The following is an 18,706-nucleotide window of genomic DNA, read 5'->3' on the forward strand; positions in this document are numbered from 1 at the left end:
TTTATTACAGTGAACTCAATCTTGATCTTTAGATTTATTTATTTTTTTGAATTTTAGGGGATCCCTGGCATAGCACAACCCTCATCTTCTAATGCTAGAGATGGATGCTCCAGTGGTAAGAGAACAATGTTTTTTCTCTGCATGCAGATTCAATTCCCACTATCTCCAAATATGGTTGAGAATGCCTCCTGTCTCTTGCTGCATTTGGCAGTATTTCCCTTTCCTGAAGCCATGTTGATTTGTCCCAATGATTTGCCTGTTTTAGACTCTAGTTCAGACTGGAGCCAAGGAGCATATCTTGTACCAAGCCAAGGATCAGATGCTGTATCAGAAGGAATAGGAGATGAAGGTGAAGAATCAACAGATATTCTTCCAAAGGGAATAAAGGTAAACAATGGGATTTTACACCAGTATAATCTGGAATCAATTGCAACAACTATTACAGAGATTAGAGGGGAGATGTAGAAACAGAAAAACATACATATTGTTTGAGGAGCCAACATTTCCTCTTTGTTATAGTCATTGCTCTGGGCCAATTTGAGCATTATGAGGAGAAAATTACAATCTTTCACTTCCATTTTTATATAAATCACAATTCCCCCTTACTTCCAAATTTGAGGTTGTTGGTTTCTTTAAAAAAAAACTATGGTTTCAAAGCAAGTCATAAACTCAAAAAGTAGGGCAAAATGAGGATCTTTGGGTTATTGAAAAGTGATAGCTTCCAATCTCGTCTTTACAGCCATGAAGGTAGGGAGAGAGTGTTCAAGCCCAAGGCACGTGCAAGTTTGAGCGCTTAGGGGGACAGTGGCTCCCCATTGTCTTTGGACTGCCCCTTTATCTTTGCATGGCTGATTTGATATGATGTGCTCAGAATGGTAAACAACAAACAGCATGATTTTATAACAGCTTTTGGCTTCTTTTTTTAACAGGGATTGCTAAGAGCTATTCATCGGGAAGGTGAACAGATTATCTCTCTCTCAGAATCTCCTTATAAGGAAAGTAACGTACATTCTCTTAAACAAGGCCCAGAATTTTGGCTAGAAGAACGTAAGGCTTTCTTGGGCACTGTTTCATCTTTGAAGGATGTAATTGCAAAAATGCAGATTCACAGGGACACTGAGGTAATTATAACCGCAAAACTGCTTAGTCTTCATGGTTCGTACTAGATGCCTTTTTCTTTACGTAGGTTAATGTGAAATATTTGTTGTGCATTCTTTGATAGAAGAGGGCTATGAAGGGCAAAAAATTGACTGCAAGTAAATTTAAGATCCTTGCTAAATCGCATGCAAGTGATTTTTAAGTTTGGCCATTCCAAGCAGAGATAAGAAACTGATCTAATTCTTGCCATATGTAAATCAATCCTATACAGGTCAACTTAGTAGTGACTCTCATTGTGTTCAGTGGGACTTACTCCTAGGAAGGTGTATATAGAATTACAGCCCAAGTCATGCAAGCTCCAGAGAACTTGTACACACTCAGCATGACCTCTGATTTTTCTGCTTTGAACAGTAACCTACCAAAATCACAAGCAGCTTTTCAGATACCTTTGATTCAAAAGTGGCTTTGAAGACTTTGAAGGCAGAAGGGCCAATACCTAAATAACAAAAAGTAAAGACTGGCCAGTCATATACAAAAGCAATCAAACTGAGAATGTGGTCATATTCTTTGTTACATTTTTAGTTGGATTTAATTATTATTTTAATTAAGCAAAGGGCAAAAGGCTCAAGAATGACAAGGTTTAATGCAGAATCCAGCACAATAGTACTCCTAAAATGAACGGGAGGTTGCAATATGGCTCACCTTCCCTGGCCCTCTAAGCAAAACTAAACCCAGCAACAACTATATTGAGAGTTTACTCAGCTTCTCAGTTGTTTACAAAAACTGGACCTAGCACTCACACATATTATTGGAGGCATCAGGCCCCAGTTGTCACACTTAACACACTGAAGTGGAGTTGTCTCCAGATTCCAAATGTTCTTCTACAACATGTACCACAAGCTTTACTCCAGTTACCACCACAGCTAGCCCAGAATCTGTTCCAGCAATTTGGGCCACCTCAAAACATATATACAGCTTCTTTGAGTATTACTGATGACCACATTCTTATTGTGGTGAAATGGAGATTGAAAATCTTGTACCTGGCACAAATGAGTAGCAACAAAATATGTTGAAATTAACTCTCCAGGAAGGCAACAATGAGTTGCATTCAGGCAATTTGCGCTGAATAAATGGTAAGCTATTTCCTCTTAGAAAAACAGCGCTCTTCAGTATCCCTCAAAAAAGCACAGCTATTGCATTCCCAGTAGTATTTAAATATATTTAAATAGTATGCATAAGTTAAAAGTCAGATCAGTGAAAGTTAACAACAAAAAAGTTTGATGTGATGATATGACTACTTAATTGCATTCATGCCTTTGTAGTTTTATGCAGGATCTGAATCTTCTGAAGGTGTCTCAGATTGGCGAGCTGAACTTCTGTATGCTGTTCAACAAGTGTTTCAAAAAGAAAAGGACGTTCTTCTAGCAGCGTTTCAAATGGAGTTGGCTGAAATGGGCATTAGAGATGTAATGGAGATCGTGGATCAGTTGGAAAAGAGACTTCAAGAACAGGTAAGACTTACTCATGTATGGCAAAATTGTGATTCTCTCTTGACAAACTTTTAAATTACTGTATTAAACTACAGAAGCTCTTCACATTGTGGTTTTAAATCCTAGCAATTGTCTTGCCTGTTGCTCCACAGTCTTGCCTGTCAATCCAGTGTCCAAAAGCATATCGGGGAAACAATTTATATACTGCTTCATCTGCCTTCCATGTTGCTAAGGTTGTTCCCAGAGAGTCAACTTTGAACTTTCTCCAAAACTGTAGTTTATAAACTTTTTCCATCTTTGACTGCAAACCTATACCTTTGTACCCCCTAAGCTCCATTGAAACTTACTTCTGAGTAGATATATATATAATTGCACTGCAACAGGAATATTTCCTTCACTTAAAAATGTAAATTGAAAAGCATTCTATAAAGATGTAGTGTCATGCTATTGTGATACCACAATGCTTTTATTTTATAGAAATACAGTTTAAGAAAAGTAGAAGACTTGTTACTGAAGATCACCACACAGAAATGATAAAACTATAAACATTAATAGTTATTACTGCTCCCTTGATGAAATCCTGCATGTTTTGCATTATGTGCTCTTCAGTGGCAAACACAATGAGATGACAATAACTTGCTAAATTGTGATTACTGAAGACACATTTTAGATAATAATCTGGGTTATTGCTCACTCATTTGGTGTTATTGTTCGTTCTTTTGTTTCTAATTGATAACAGCACATATTTCAGAGAACTGCTGTGGACTGCATTCAGAATGCAGATAGAAGAAGTCTATTAATGGAAATCAATTTATTGCGTGCTCAGCTGAACAACAGAAGAACTGATCTAAGGGGAGAACTAGAAATGGAGCCAAAATGTCACGGTAATTTATATGACTCTGTGCTGCTGTGTATGCTTATATATTCATGAAGGTAAAGGGACCCCTGACCGTTAGGTCCAGTCGTGAACGACTCTGGGGTTGCAGCGCTCATCTCGCTTTAGTGGCCAAGGGAGCCGGCGTACAGCTTCTGGGTCATGTGGCCACCATTTATCATCCCGCCAGAGCAGTACCTATTTATCTACTTGCACTTTGACGTGCTTTCGAACTGCTAGGTTGGCAGGAGCAGGGACGAGCAACGGGAGCTCACCCCATCGCGGGGATTTGAACCACTGACCTTCTGATCGGCAAGCCCTAGGCTGAGTGGTTTAACCCACAGCGCCACCCGCGTCCCTTATATATTCATAAACATCTGCTAATAGATGGAGCCGTTGTTCTTATCTGAAAGGTGTTTCTACTTGGGTGTTAGGATGTCAAGTGGGATTTGGTTCCCCCTACAGTTGAATGCAAGCAAAGCCTTCCAAGGAAGTTGACTCACCCTCCCTTGAAACCTCAGTTCTTTTTCTGGCCAAGCTAAGGAGGACCCTAGAGAAAAAAATGGGAGATAGGAAAACCAGACATAGACAAATGGATAAAAAGACAAGTCTCCTTGTTGGACATGCCAGTTTCCCACTCATTGGTGGATGTATGGCATCCAAAGTGCTGTTAATTTTCTCCTCTGAACTGGAAGGCAGCAATGAACTTTGAAAGAGATTTCCACAGTCTCTTTGCCTACTTCAGGAGGCATGGCTAAACCAAAAATCGCCTCTTCTCTTGAACTGGTTATTTTGAAAGGACTGGTATGGATGGCAATGACAAAAGGACTATCTATAATTACACTTCATGGCTGATGGCATGGTTTTACTTGGCACCCTGGTAGTTTCTAGCTAACTCTGCTGATATACGAGACAAGAAAGCAGGTTTTATTTGCTTGTGTATATATTTACTAAGGCAGAATGGGGGTGACTTATTGGGGGAAATTCCACGTTAGATAACTGGGTGGGAACTCCTCAAACCAAGAAGTCTCTTCAGAAGAAGCAGACTATAAAACAACTTCAGGAGTTAAGGCTTTGAGAATTTCTCCTCCGTTTGCTTGTCTGCCTGAAAAGAGTGGGAAGAAGTCTTGCAGTTTTAGCTCCCTCCCTTCTGTATCTTGCTTGTCTGCTGCCATTCCCTCCACTGGCCAGGAGCTGTATTGCTTCTTCCAACGCTATTCAACCAGAGCCGCCACCTGCTGTCATCACTTCTAATGTGGGACAAGTTTGGGCCATGCACACAGTTGCCACCGCTCTGAACTGCACCTGCAAGATAGTAGTTGGAGCTCTGTATTTCAAGTGCCATTGGGTCTACCTCATTAGGCACCTTCTCCCTCATTCTACATCTCGACCTTTGCAACACTTGATAATCTGGATGACAGACTCTGAAGCACACATGCCTTGGAGGTGGGTGGGTGAGGTGGTGCTTTCCCCCAAAGCCTTTCCCATCTTTGAAGGCTGCTTGCCTAAATGAAGAGGCGCAAGGAAAAGCAGAGAATAGACAACAGACTGAGGGGAGGGTGGCTTACTTAATCAGGCAAAATAAAGCTGACATTTGTTTGTGACTAAGAGCAATTCTGAGGCAAGCACAGAGACAGTCACACTAACTAAAGATGGTATCTGAAGAAGTGTGCATGCACACGAAAGCTCATACCAAGAACTAACTTAGTTGGTCTTTAAGGTGCTACTGGAAGGAATTTTTTTATTTTGTTTTGACTATGGCAGACCAACACGGCTACCTATCTGTAACAGTCACAATACAGTACTGTTTGCCGAAAAGCTTGAGGAAGGAGAAGATGGAAGATGAGAGAGGTATGTCAAGGGTCTGTTCTGAGTGAAGGCATGAAAGGAACTGGCTTCAAGGGAGGGCGAGTCCACAACTTCCTGTGAAGTTACATTATTTCCTGCCTTTGAGCAATAAGGGGAGCCAAATCCCTCTTGGCAACATCCCAAAACCATGGAAGAACTGTCTCTTCCTTTTCCTTCAGGCTAGTGCTGTCTTTCTTGACATATATGTGTTTGTACCTGTTTCTTTGCTACCATTTGCTGAAATCCAACGTGTTTTATAAATGATATATTGGACTTCTACAGCCATTTGCTCAAGGTGTTTTTTTCGATCATAAAGGATGAGTGTGTACAGTCAGTTACTTATTGTTTGACTGCATATTCTCTAGAATTGTTGGAGTACAACATGGAGGTGCAAATGGAGCTCAGTAATATAAAGGACAAAGCAGCTGAGGTTCAGGAGCAGCTGAATTCTGAGAGGGTGATGGTTGCAGAACTGAAGAATGAACTTGGACAGACTAAACTGGAACTGGAAACAACACTGAAATCCCAGCATAAGCACTTAAGAGATCTGGAAGCCATCAGGTGAGGTTCTCATTGGTGGGGTCCTATAGTAAATCTGAAGTTTAATGTCGATATAAATTATATATCCATAATTTTTCATACAAAGTCAGTTTGACTTCTCTGGTTTTTAATTATAGAAAAAAAACAATGGCCTCAAACTGTAATAGCTATAATAGCTAATGTATGGGGTTGGTTATTTTAAGCTGTTTAATTACTTAATTCAGGGCTTATTCACACTGAGCTTTCTACTCTTTCCAGGCACAGTCTGTGCTTTAAAGCTCCATGTTTTAGCATCCTTTTCTTATTTTCTTTTCTTTTTTTCTTTTTGCTCCAGAGCTTTGCCTGCGAAAACCTACTCTTTAAAAGTCAATCAGAGAAAATAGCAATCCATGGATACCCGAATTAACGCTTGCTCTGATTGACCACTAAAGATCGGGTTTACATGGGGAAACATCTGGGGCAAAAAACAAACAAAAAAAAATCTTGAAAGAGGGGCAAAAGGTAAGGGTGGATAATCCCTTAGATTGACTTGCCTCATTTTGCTGACGCTTAAGAAAAAATATTCTACAAGGAACAACATGTTAACTCCACAGACATGGAGGGTTGGGATGATGTCGAATTAGTGGGCAAGGAAGGATTCAGTACTTCCTAAACAAATGTCCAACACCCCCCCCCCCAATTACTATTAGGAGGCAAATATGAAGTTGAGAACCTAATGTTTCCCTTTTAACATGTAGTTTCACACTCAAGTGTCCACACACATGTGAATAATTTATCCTGTCCTAGTTACTTTCTTGAAAAAGGTTTATAAAGGCAACCTTGTCTTGACTTTTGTCAGAAATGAACTTAAGGGGAAAGCAGCTGAATTAGATTTGCTCAAAGACACCATGGTAAGTGAACAGAAGAAATCAAGAGAGCTTCAATGGGCGTTGGAGAAAGAAAGGGCTAAAATAGAACGCAGTGAAGAAAGAGGAAAAGAAGAGCTTGAGGTAACAGTTCTTGACTCTTAAAACATTCTGAGCATGTGGAATGTAGTTATACAGAGCTATAGATTTTATCTAACTAAATAATGATGCAGCAAGCAAGGTGTGGAAGTAGAAGCAGTGCGCTGACTGACAGTGTGTGACAGTGTGTGTTTCAGTACCTGAAGCCATATGTTCGTCCTTTTAGGGACATGAGAAGCAGTCTTACGCAAAGTCGGACTTTTTATTTGTCCATTTAATTCAGTATTGTCCACTCTAACTAGCAGTAGCTGTTTAGAGTGTCAGGCAGAGGTCTTTTACATTACTATATCTGAGCCATTTAACTGGTGATGCCTGGAAGTAAGCCTGTGACCTTGTGCATACAAGGAATGTGTTCCAGCATGCTAGTCTCTCCCATGATGGACCGTATACTTCTAATAAGTATGTGAACTATTCCTCCTCCTCTTCCTTTGTACCAAGTTTAAATCTACTCGGCTGCCAAATGATGCCTGAGGTTTTTTGATATGCCAGTAGGTGGGAGTCTGAATCCCTTCAAGTTGTCAGAAATAAATTTACATTTCAGCACATTCTCAGTAGGCACCCAAAAGACAGCAGAGGACTTTCTTCTTTTAACAAGACTTTTAAGCTGAGATATTTGCAGGTCTGCATCTGTAATATGTACCTTAATCCTTTTTATTGGAGTCAAGGGAAAAAATATATTTAATGAAGAGACTCCAGCATTAGGTTAAGCCCTGAATTTGAATCACATCTAGTAAGATCTTCAGCCCCAATAGTGTCAACATTCATGTTGTATTTTCATTCAGACAGTTGTGCATCATTTTCTTTTTTCCTTTTGGAAGGATTTGAAATATTCCCTTGAAAATGAGAAACAAAAAGTTGCAGAACTGAGTAATCTTTTGGAGCTGGAGAGAGAGCTGTCAACTGATTTGCAAAAGAAGATCCAGTCCCAAGAAACGTTGAATGCAGCCCAGTTGTCCCAGGAGCGCAGCTGTAACTCTGAGCTTCAGGTACTCCTGGAATCTGAGAGATTCAGGGTTCTTGAGATAAACAGTGCACTAGAAAGGGAGAAAGAGTTGTGTGCCCAGCTTCAGGCAGCTGACCAGAAAAGTCAGGATGGAACTCTTACACCAGCTGAAGAATTACTCCAGGATCTGCAAAAACAACTGGACGAAAAGCATGACTGTATAGTTGCCTTGGTTAGCGAAACTGAGAAATATAAATTGGAAGTTGTGCAATTGAAACAACAGGCGGAAAAGGAGAGGCAGGTGCAAAGAAAAGCTCTACAGACTGAGCAAGATGCTAACATCCTGGCACAGAAAAAAGTACACGAATTGGAATCCAAGGTAGAAGATCTTCAGTGGCAGCTTGGGGAGAAGAGACAACAGGTTCATCAGCTGCAATGTGAGGAAAAGAAATTGCAAGAAACAATCCAAGAATTGCAGCAAAGAGAACAGAAAGAAGAGCCCGGAGTAAAAGTGGAAAAAGCAGTATGTCAGAATCTAAATGAGGTATGGTAGCTTTTAGAACATAAAGTTCAAAATTGCAAGTGATTTTAATTGCCCGATAAAATTTGTAATTTCTAGATCATTGAGTCTTAACTGCATGAATCAAAATTGCTTTTAATTGGGGGGAATGAAGGACAATTGAAAGCAAAATTTTAGGTATTTCATTAAGCTCTCCTAGCATTTGTCAAAAATTGCTATTGTGAATGCTAATAAATTTCATTAAGATAATTCATGCTCTGCCCTTCCATTGTGCTCAGGGCAGCTTACAAGAAGTTTAAATCTACTAAAAAGGGGGAAAGAAAAGACCAATAAAAACCAGCAACAGTTACAGATAAAAATAGCTCAAAAATAAGTAGGATCATTTTTAAAAACAGCACCTAAAAGTTTGTGAGGTGCTTAACTTCATCTAAGCCAGTTATACAGTGGTCAAGGATATTTCATATATTGTTATGTAGCTAATGTCCTTGTACATGTTGTATACCTATTTGAAAATTATTTTCTAAATAGCCTTGCGTCATGAAGTATGCAGCTTGAAGCTACTAATAGTTGGGTTGTGTTTTTTTAATGCAGCCTTTATTTAAATGAAATCACCATTTATTCTTTGTAATTATGCAACTTGGTATCTTTTAATGTTACATGTCTAAAATAGTCCTATCAGTCCTTTCATTTAATTCAATAATAGGATTTTGTACTAGATATGGAAATTCAATCTCCCCCCCCCCTCCTCCTTTGCATGTACAGAATACTAGGGATACATCTAATGAGCGAACCAGAAAGTGGGTTTTCCAGCAGAAAATTGGAGGAGTTGAAACAAAAGAATTGTCCTATTCTGCCCTAGTTGGCATGGGAGATGCTACCAAGGAATCTCAAGATCTGCAGATGATTGGACAGAAGCTTATAATTGTGTCTTCCACATTGAAACATCTGGCTAACAAAGCTGCCCAAAGGTTAGAGTGATTTCTTGCTACTGACAATAACTGGATGTTCAGAAACCAATGACTCAGTTTACCCTTTTATTGTTAAGGTGGTCGGCTCTTTTATATTAGCAGCATGCCACATTTGGGGGGATGTGGACTTTAATTGACTGTGTTCACCTTGGGACAAAGATCCTCCCCTTGCTTCAGAAGGAGATAACATGCTTTTCTGATTGGCATCAGAAAAGCACTATCCTTTTGGGGTTAGGTCATTCTGAATGTAAATTTTGGCTACCTACCAATGCCAAAATGTATGAATCACCTGCTTAAATACGAGGAGGTAAAATATTTTGTTGACTGAGGTGGAGCAGCCCATCCCAAGATGCACAGAGTCGTACGTTTTATTCACAGGAGTCCCACTGAAATAAATAAACATGACTAAGTTGGGTCCATTAGTTTCAATAAATCTCCTTTGAGTACAACTTAGCTGAATACAGTCATACTTTGATTCACAAACACCTTGCGAGTCAAATGTTTTGGCTCCCAAACGCCACAAACCTGGAAGTGAGTGTTCCGGTTTGCGAACATTCTTTGGAACCCTAATGTCCGACGTGGCTCCCGCAACTTCCAGTTGAGTGCAGGAAGCTCCTGCAACCAATCAGAAGCCGTGCCTTGGTTTTTGAACATTTTTGGAGGCCAAATGGACTTGTGCCACTAAATTCCAGGAGTAATAACTTAAAAAGTAACAGTTTTCTTCCCATTACAGATAGGTATCTGTAACCCTTTCATGATGTCCCAAATAAACTGCCTGAGCTGAAGCGGTTTGTGCAGAAGCAGACCATTATGGGTCCTTATAGCCCAGGGTGGTTTACCATGGCAGGCAATGACTCTCTGGATTTCATGCAGAAATCATATCCTGTGTTGCTGCCCCATATGCTTTAGCTGGAGATGATGGGGATCAAAACCAGGAATGGGACACAGGTGGCGCTGTGGTCTAAACCATTGAGCCTCTTGGGCTTGCTGATTGGCAGGTTGGTGGTTCGAATCCCCACAGTGGAGTGAGCTCCTGTTGCTCTGTCCCAGTTCCTGCCAACCTCGCAGTTCGAAAGCACGCTAGTGCAAGTAGATAAATAGGTACTGCTGTGGCAGGAAGGTAAACAGTGTTTCCATGCACTCTGGTTTCTGTCCCGATGTTCCGTTGTGCCAGAAATGGTTTAGTCATGCTGGCCACATGACCCAGAAAGCTGTCGGCGGACAAACACCGGCTCCCTTGGCCTGAAAGCAAGATGAGTGCCGCAACCTCATTGTCGCCATTGACTGGACTTAACTGTCCAGGGGTCCTTTATCCTTTTAATATAAGGATAAAGGACCTAAGCCAGCCCACCGGTTAGTTTAATTCGGTCCCTGTGGCAATCTCCTGGGGTAAAACCCTAAAAAAAGCTCAATAACTTTGGTTGGCCCTCACACTTGTTCACTTCATCAAATCTGGCCCTCTTTGAAAAAAGTTTGGACACCCCTGGTATAAGTTAAAGAACAGCTTTCCAGGAGAAAATGACATAAATTCTTGAATAAAAGTTTAAATCTTCAGGACAGTGATGTAGACCATGAAGATGCCATAGCGTTTAGCCACAGTTTAGATTTTCAATTACTTTGTATTACCGTATTTTTCGTCCCATAGGACGCTCCGTCCCATAGGACGCACCTAGTTTTTTGGGGGGGAAATAAAGGAAATTTCCCCCCCTTTATTTCCCCCCCAAAACCAGGTCGGGGAAACCGAACCAGGTCGAGGAACAGCGGGATGGCGGTGCTGCGCCTCCTTGCTGTCTCCCGAGCTTGTGGGGCTGGCCGATGTCTGTCCGGCGTGCAGGGCGCTCTGCTTCAGGGCGCCCCTCGCGCCGGGCAGCAGGCTGCTATCCACAGCGTAGGGAGCCCTGTGGGACCTCCCGCAGGGCTGCCTAGGCTGCGGATGTGTTCCCGAAGCGATGGGCGCTCTGCTTTCAGGGCGCCCGGCGCTCCAGGAAGCAGCCTGCTATCCGCAGCCTAGACAGCCCTGCAGGAACTAGCGCAGGGCTGCCTAGGCTGCGGATGTGTTCCTGAAGCCTGGAGAGCGAGAGGGGTTGGTGCGCACCGACCCCTCTCACTCTCCAAGCTTCAGCGAAAGCCTGCATTCGCCCCATAGGACGCACCCAGATTTCCCCTTCATTTTTGGAGGGGGGAAAGTGCGTCCTATAGGGCGAAAAATACGGTAATTTTATGTTAAAGAATTCTGAAAGCTAGACTTCATAAATGAAAGCTAGGTACCAGTTCTTGCATTATGCTACATTTATACATATATGCATACTGTTACTCTACCTAAATTAACAGTTGTTTTTATTTATTCCAGATTACCATTTGAAAAAGCAGATGATGAAGGCTTTGTTGGAATACAAAATAACATTGAAGAAGTTATCTTGCAGTTACAAATGCTGTCTGGCTTGCCCAACCTGGAAGCAGAGGTGAGAGAAATTAGCACTTATTCAAGACGTTTCTGATACAAAATGTCATAAGTATGTATGCCTGATAAATTAACATGTGTGTATTCAAAACATGCTACATTTTCTGTGAATTCTGTACACATCGTTCTGTGGACATAGGTCCTGTTGAATTCTGATGGAACTCATTTTACCCTAGTATGGGACTCTATCCATTTAAAATTATTATTAATTTATTTAAAATATTTCTTCCTGCCTTTCTTACTAAATACGGGGAACTCAAGGTGGCTCCCAAGAGATCAAAATTTAGCAAAATAATAAAATAGGTATATTTATCTGTTTTATTTTGTTACATTGTTTCATGAAAGTTTTTCCAAAGTTGATTTAAAGAACAATTGTGGGTACTCTTCCTGATCTTGTAGTATTTAAAAAAAATTCTTGGGAGCCAAGCTGATCTACTTGAAAACTACTTGTTTTTCTATCTAGATAAGTTCAGACTTGCCATCCTCTGCTTCATTGACTGAAAGATTACTAAAACAGAATGCTGAATTGACTGGGTTTGTCAGCAGACTGAGCGAGGAGAAGAACAATTTGAGAAATGCAGTCATGAAACTGGAGGAGGAGCTTAGACGATACCAGCAGAGAGGGCCGTGCGGAGACTCGGTATGTTTCTACCTAATTTGAATATAAATAGTCCTTCAGTTCACCTTAAGTACTCGTCCAGATGGACTGAGTCATACATCTCTTAAGCTGAGTGCATTGCTGTTAACTTGCACATTTTTAAACGCGTGTTTTCCCAAATTTGGGTCTCCAGCTGTTTTTGGACTACAGTTCCCATCATTCCTGACCTGATAGCTAGGGATGATGGGAGTTGTAGTCCAGCTTTGTTCCCTCAATGGCTGGGACTGAATAACTTCACCATCCCTGCCCTTACCTTCTCCCACTTCTCCTGTGTCTCCTATATTCTGCTGTCTGGCAGCTGGCCATACTCCTATCTTTCTCAGACCGTATCATTAAGAGTCCCCTATAGGATTTGAAGCCCTTCTGCCTTGTCTCGGGCAACAAAGTCCATGGAAATGAACCAGATCAACATTTACAATGGCTGCTTTCTTTCCCCCACCCGCCTCTTGCTTGGCTGTGTTTCAATGGGCACCAAATGACAGCGACCAGCTGAGAAGCCCTCTTGCATTCTCTCTGCACTCATTAGCTGGCTGGCAAACAATGATTAGGATCCTAGCAGTTTTAGGAAGCTTGCCCTATACTGAGTCAGACAGTTGGTCTGTATAGCTCATGAGTTTTGTCTATACCTACTGGCAATACCGTCAGGATTTCAGGCAGGGTTCTTTCCCTGCCCTACCTGGAGATGCTGGGGGATTGAGCGTCGAGACTTTTTTGCATACAAAGCAAGATGCTGTACCACCGAGCTACTGTCTTTTGCTGGAGGGGAGATTTAAACTTTTACTCCCCTCCTAGAGCTGAGGAAGGTTCCTCCCTTGAAATTGGTGTTTGCCTTGATGGTACCAGTGGACTTAATTCTGCATTTCTTCTGAAATTTCACAAGACTTTCAGGCTGTCGCTGAACAATGGAGGAAGTGTCGATACTCTCCTTGCTTCTGAAAGAGAGCTCTGGAACAAAGAGAAATTGATTCTGCAACAGTCCCTGAAGCAGGCCGAAGCAGAGCTGGCCAAACTGAGGGCAGAATTAAGGAATGAGGCTTTTCTGAGAGAACTGGGGTCAGATTCAGAAAATGCTGCTTTAAAGGTAAGAGGCCTTTCATCGCCTGTTGTTTGGACATTTTGTTCTATTGTTAAGAATATTACTTGATTTTTTCTTCTTGCATTAATCTGAGGCAAAATGCTTATTATTGCATTTATATCCCACCTTTTCTCTAAGAAGCTCAAGGTGGCCTTCATCATTCTCCCACTCCCCATTTTATCCTTGTAACAACTCTGTGCAGTAGCTTAGGCTGACAGACTGTGACTGGCCCAAACTCAATTCAAGGCTGAGTGGAGATTTGAGCCCTGGCCTGTCACATCCTAGTCTGCTTAACACCTTTCCTTTCCTTTCTTTTGTTTTTCTTCCGATTTTTCCTTCGGATAAATGAAAGGAAAAGGCCAACATTCTGCACTTGGTTGAAGTTCAGAGGAAGAAGATCCTGCGTGCAAGTGGAGCCTTTTTCCTTTGCCAGTTAAGGTTGAAGTTGCAGCTCCTCAAACTGCAATACTAACTTAAGGAGCTGCATGGGTAGTGGACAGGGCTGGGGAAGCTGTGGCCCTCCAGAGATTGCTGCACCACAACTCCTATCATCTCTGACCATTGGCCATGCTGGCTGGGGCTGGTGAGAGTTGTAGTCCAACAAAATTCCCCATTCCTAGGATAGGTGGAAAGAATGACCTCCATTCGGACATCAGACATGACAAAGAGTGTTATTTCTTAATACATTATTTTATTTCCTTTCCTTTCTAGAGAATTTATGGCAGATACTTGAGAGCAGAGAGCTTTCGGAAGGCTCTCATATACCAGAAGAAATATTTGCTGCTCTTATTGGGCGGGTTTCAGGAGTGTGAAGACGCCACCTTATCCCTCCTTGCCAGAATGGGTGGGCAGCCTTCCTACACAGACCTAGAGGTGATCACCCGCCGTTCAAAGAGTTTCACTCGGTTCCGCTCAGCAGTTAGAGTATTAATCGCAATTTCAAGGTATGATACAGGACATTTGTTTTGTTTAAAGTGAACCAAATACATGGCCTGCATGTGTAAAGAAATAAAATGATGTAAGTAGGCGTCCACTCCATTTAAATCTGAGCCCCTGTGTCACTGCAAAGTTACATATCATGGACGGAAAACAAATCAAGAGATTCTATGGCATGTGTTCTACTCGCAGTACCTAAGAAAACATGATTCATTTTTCTCTCCTGAATGTCACTAATTGTACAACTTATTATTTAGTTTATCTGTGTTTATATTCACAAAAAACAAGCCTACATTATTTTAAAAATGTATTACAAAAGCAGTGTTGGGGTGCAGTGCTGTGGTCCCTGGAAGTTCATCCCGGGGGACCTATGATCTTTCTCTGAAAGCAGAGAAGGAATTCCATTCCTGGAGGCCTCTTCATTGTGGCTGCAGGAACCTTTGTGGCTGTCTCTTCTCCAAAGCTGATCAGGGAGACAGGCCAAGAGGTGGCTTTGAATCCTCAGCTCTCCTGATAAGTGAAAGCACAGCCCCCCTCCCTTTGACCCTGGGTGGCATGAGATTGACAGCGCTCCAGATTTGGCACTTCTTTCCCACTGCCATTGGTTTGCTCTGCCCAGCAAGTTGCATTAGCTGATTTAGAGATTGGCTATGTAAGACTGTTTCATGTATCTATGGAGAATTCTAATCCTGTTGTTTGCATCAGAAATGTTTAGACAAGTCTTTCTTTGTTCATTTTCAAATTGCAGAATGAAGTTTCTAGTTCGTCGATGGCACCGAGTAACTGGTTATAGTTTAACAGGCATCAACAGAGATGGTTTTAGCCAGAACACAGGTAAATAATTTTTGACAGATTCCCTTTTAAGGTCTGGTAGTCCTAGAGACCAGTGTCTCATTTTTTAAGGTTAGCAATGAGATAAACTTTTGCCAGTGGTTTGGTTTTTGAGGGACATTTTCCCCCATTCAGAGAAGAGTGTGTGTATGTCTGTCATGCATATATAAGGATAGCTTTCTTGAAATTGTTTGTTGGTGGTTCTCAGGTGATCTTAAAGTGATCACACCAGTGTTACCATGGCCATATTTTGGAGAGAGAGGAAATAAATAGATGCAAAGTAGCACATTTTTAAAATTCTGTGCTGTAGAATACAAACCCGAGCCAAGTCACACATTCACACAGTGGATGGGGAAGCTGATGAGGTATCAGAGCCCTCGATACTCCGACAGTCATCTCCACAAAGTGCCGCATACTTCGATTCCATTGTAGTCAGAGCTTAGTGCTTAAGCAAACTTAAACAAGTGCTTATACCATTTGCTTTCGTCTACTATTCTGTGACCATCAGAGGTTTGCCTTCTGCACTACTAGATATTTAACTGGCCTATGCTTTTCTTCTAAATTGCAAAACCAGACATTGTGGCTTTAAATAGGCAATAAAATGCAATCATGTAGCATGATACGAAGAATTATTGGAGACTTGTGATACTATCCTGACACTCAAATTTCTGTATTTTTGTGAAAAGAGTCCATAGTGTTGATTTGAGAAGAGAGTTTTGAACACTGTATTTAAATGCTCAGAACCAGTAACCAAAGCCCAGAAATCATTACTTTGACCTCTTTGGAAAGGCTCAGTTTCTGGGTTGTAAATTAAACAAAACTTTGCGGGTTTAAGGTGATACTTCTAAGTCCTCATAGCTACAGCATAGGCTTGAATGGTGACAGCATGATTTGTAAACAAGGCCACCCGTTTCAATGATTTTCACCCATAAGCTACAAGAAACAAGTTCATTAAATGCTGCTGGTGTACAGAAATGGGAGTCTTTAATTTGCTGCTTCTCTTTAGCAGAAAGTTAATTTGTTTGTTTACATAGGTAATGACCTGCGACCTGATTCCTTCCCTGGTGGTCTGGAGCTCTTTGGAGAACACAGGCATTCATCTTACAGATCTAGATCAGAGCTGGAATCACTTAGATCTCCTCTAAGCTATCAGCATAGGTAAATATCAGTGTTTGTTCTTTACTTGCAAATTAGCATGTAGCTTCTATTTTCAGAGGTACTGGGGACAAAACAAGCTAAGAGAGGCTGTAATCTTTATGCCATGTTTTGTGAACTTTGCTGGAAACGGAATGCTGGATCCTAACTTGACCAAGGAAGCCATTCCTTAGGCTGCCATGCATATATAAGGATATAAGGATGAATACTGGCTTACAAGGAGAGAAAATGCCAAAAATGCATGTCCCTTTCTCAAACACTAGAACTGGGTGGGGGGTTTCAACCAACAAAATGTATTGGTAGTAGAATCGGAGCAATTGAACATATGCTCCCTTGCACCACATAATCAATGAATGGATTTACCTACCACATACTGTGGCAAGGGCCAGTGACTTCCATAGCTTTTAAAAGGGATCAGACAAATTCATAAGTGGAATCTACACACCCCATAAAAGTCTGTGCACATTTTCAGTACCAGATGCGGGAAGGCAGCGTTGACTTTTGCATCCTGCTTATGGACTTCCCGGTGGTTTGTAATTGGCTACAGTTGGAAACAGGATGACTGGCTAGTTGGACCTTTGATCTGATCAACCTAATACTGTGTGTCAGAATTTAGATTGGAAGCTCCTTGGGGAGAGAGCTGCCCTCTTGTACTCTTGTTATTTTACATAGCATCGTCAGAGTACCTGGTGCTTCACAGCCAGCAGGGAAGTTATTACGGCTTTTACAGAAGGATCAGCATAAATGCCTGAGGATTGTATATTGACATACCTGTTGCACTTATTTGGCGTAGTTTCTGTAACATGTCTTCTGTACCATATCTTCGTATGATTCAGTAATCATGAACAGAGTTTTGCTTATTTTGCAGTATTTGTCGCATTCTACAACCTGAAGGCACTTTACAGCAACTGACATCTTTTGTGGCTTCTCTCTCCATTCTAAGGTACCAGGGCATCCACACCGATTTAAGCCCAGTCTCCCTCGCATGTTCTCAGCTGCAGAATTATGATCCTGACAGGGCTTTGACAGATTATATCAACCGCCTGGAGACTCTACAGAGGCGGCTTGGCAGTGTACAGTCAGGTAAACGATGTTCTTTTGAAATTATTGTGCTCCAGGTTGTATTTCTGTAAACAACTGCTGTTCACATCGATCATTGTGTTAATTTCAGGAAGTCTGTAGATGTCAAAGCCGCATCACACCCACTAATGTGTTTCATTTTGGTCCACAGCACCTGCTTCATACACTCAACTGCATTCTGGTATCAGAAGATAATCCTTGTGACCTTTTTCACCGCTGGTAGTGATATCAGATGAAATGCCTTTTGCAACTCTGCTGCTGCTGCTGCTGCTGCTGCTGCTGCTGCTGCTGCGCTTTTCGTATGTGTATATTGTGGGACCAACATGAACACAGCTCAATGATTGTATGCAGTTCACCTTGCTGGCATCTTCACCAAGACTGGAACTTATGTATATAGGCACTTTTTGTGGACATTTGAAACCGATCATTAAATTTAATGTATATTTGTGGAATGCTAATTTAAACAATTAAATTATTTAAAGTGTATTTATCAGGCGGTTTGAGAGGTTGAAATGTTTATGTCTTGAGAATGCCGAGTGTGTAGCTCCCAGGTGTGCACAACAGTTTCTGATGAGGCTATAAGTGAAGGACTTTTCATGATTTTATCCTATTTGCTACTGGCACTGCAGAGAAACAATATCACCCGTAGAGACCTATTTTTGTAAAGGTAGAAGTTTTGAATTTTATGGGTATTTTGTCAAAGTACTGAAATAAAGATGATTTCATCCTTTTAAATGTGTGACTTGTGTTCAAAATTTATTTTGAAACTTTAGGTCTGCTGAAAAAAAAGCCAGTCTTCTGGCTAGCTACAATAAGACTGTTTTTAAGGCGCTACAACATTTTTATTGTTACAGGCGGTTCCCCACATGCATACATGAAAATGTGCAAAATGGAGAGCACCCTGGAGAGTCGTCCTTGCTCAGGAGACCTGCCCCAGTGGTCTCCTCGTGAGTCGGAGGGGAAGCGTCTTCCCTACGCATCAGCTGCCCGCCCAGCTTGTGTCTGCACGATCATGCACAAATATAATATGGGGAGTTGCTTGTGCATTTGTGAGAAATGGGGGAGGGGGAGAATGTCTGATTCTCAGGTGTAAACAAGTCACCTGGTTGTTCCTCTGTTCTACTCCCAGTCCATACTGAGGGCACTACACCCAGGAGAGCCTTCTGCTTTCTTCCAAAACTGCTTGCACACCAACATTTTACACCGTGTAAGGAAAAATGTTTTG

At 41.5% G+C, this 18,706-nt stretch overlaps 1 protein-coding gene across 13 annotated transcripts in view; it reads left to right on the top strand.

Moving 5' to 3' along the window:
* AKAP9 (A-kinase anchoring protein 9) overlaps positions 1–18,216 on the top strand; it is a 115,827-nt gene extending 97,611 nt beyond the window's left edge. For all 13 annotated transcript variants that reach the window (XM_079948393.1, XM_079948398.1, XM_079948396.1 and 10 more), the window contains 17 exons: positions 58–115; positions 266–387; positions 930–1,121; positions 2,421–2,609; positions 3,328–3,472; positions 5,676–5,871; positions 6,689–6,839; positions 7,673–8,341; positions 9,080–9,285; positions 11,636–11,747; positions 12,210–12,386; positions 13,285–13,485; positions 14,191–14,423; positions 15,164–15,249; positions 16,281–16,404; positions 17,345–17,484; positions 17,633–18,216. In XM_079948393.1, coding sequence (XP_079804519.1) covers positions 58–115; positions 266–387; positions 930–1,121; positions 2,421–2,609; positions 3,328–3,472; positions 5,676–5,871; positions 6,689–6,839; positions 7,673–8,341; positions 9,080–9,285; positions 11,636–11,747; positions 12,210–12,386; positions 13,285–13,485; positions 14,191–14,423; positions 15,164–15,249; positions 16,281–16,404; positions 17,345–17,484; positions 17,633–17,676 — 3,045 coding nt within the window. In that variant the 3' untranslated portion in view covers positions 17,677–18,216. The remainder of the gene's footprint in view (positions 1–57; positions 116–265; positions 388–929; positions 1,122–2,420; positions 2,610–3,327; positions 3,473–5,675; positions 5,872–6,688; positions 6,840–7,672; positions 8,342–9,079; positions 9,286–11,635; positions 11,748–12,209; positions 12,387–13,284; positions 13,486–14,190; positions 14,424–15,163; positions 15,250–16,280; positions 16,405–17,344; positions 17,485–17,632) is intronic.
* Positions 18,217–18,706: the final 490 nt, after the last annotated feature.

The sequence above is a fragment of the Podarcis cretensis genome, assembly GCF_951804945.1.
Source record: "Podarcis cretensis genome assembly, chromosome: 12".
In the NCBI taxonomy this organism is placed as follows: domain Eukaryota; kingdom Metazoa; phylum Chordata; class Lepidosauria; order Squamata; family Lacertidae; genus Podarcis; species Podarcis cretensis.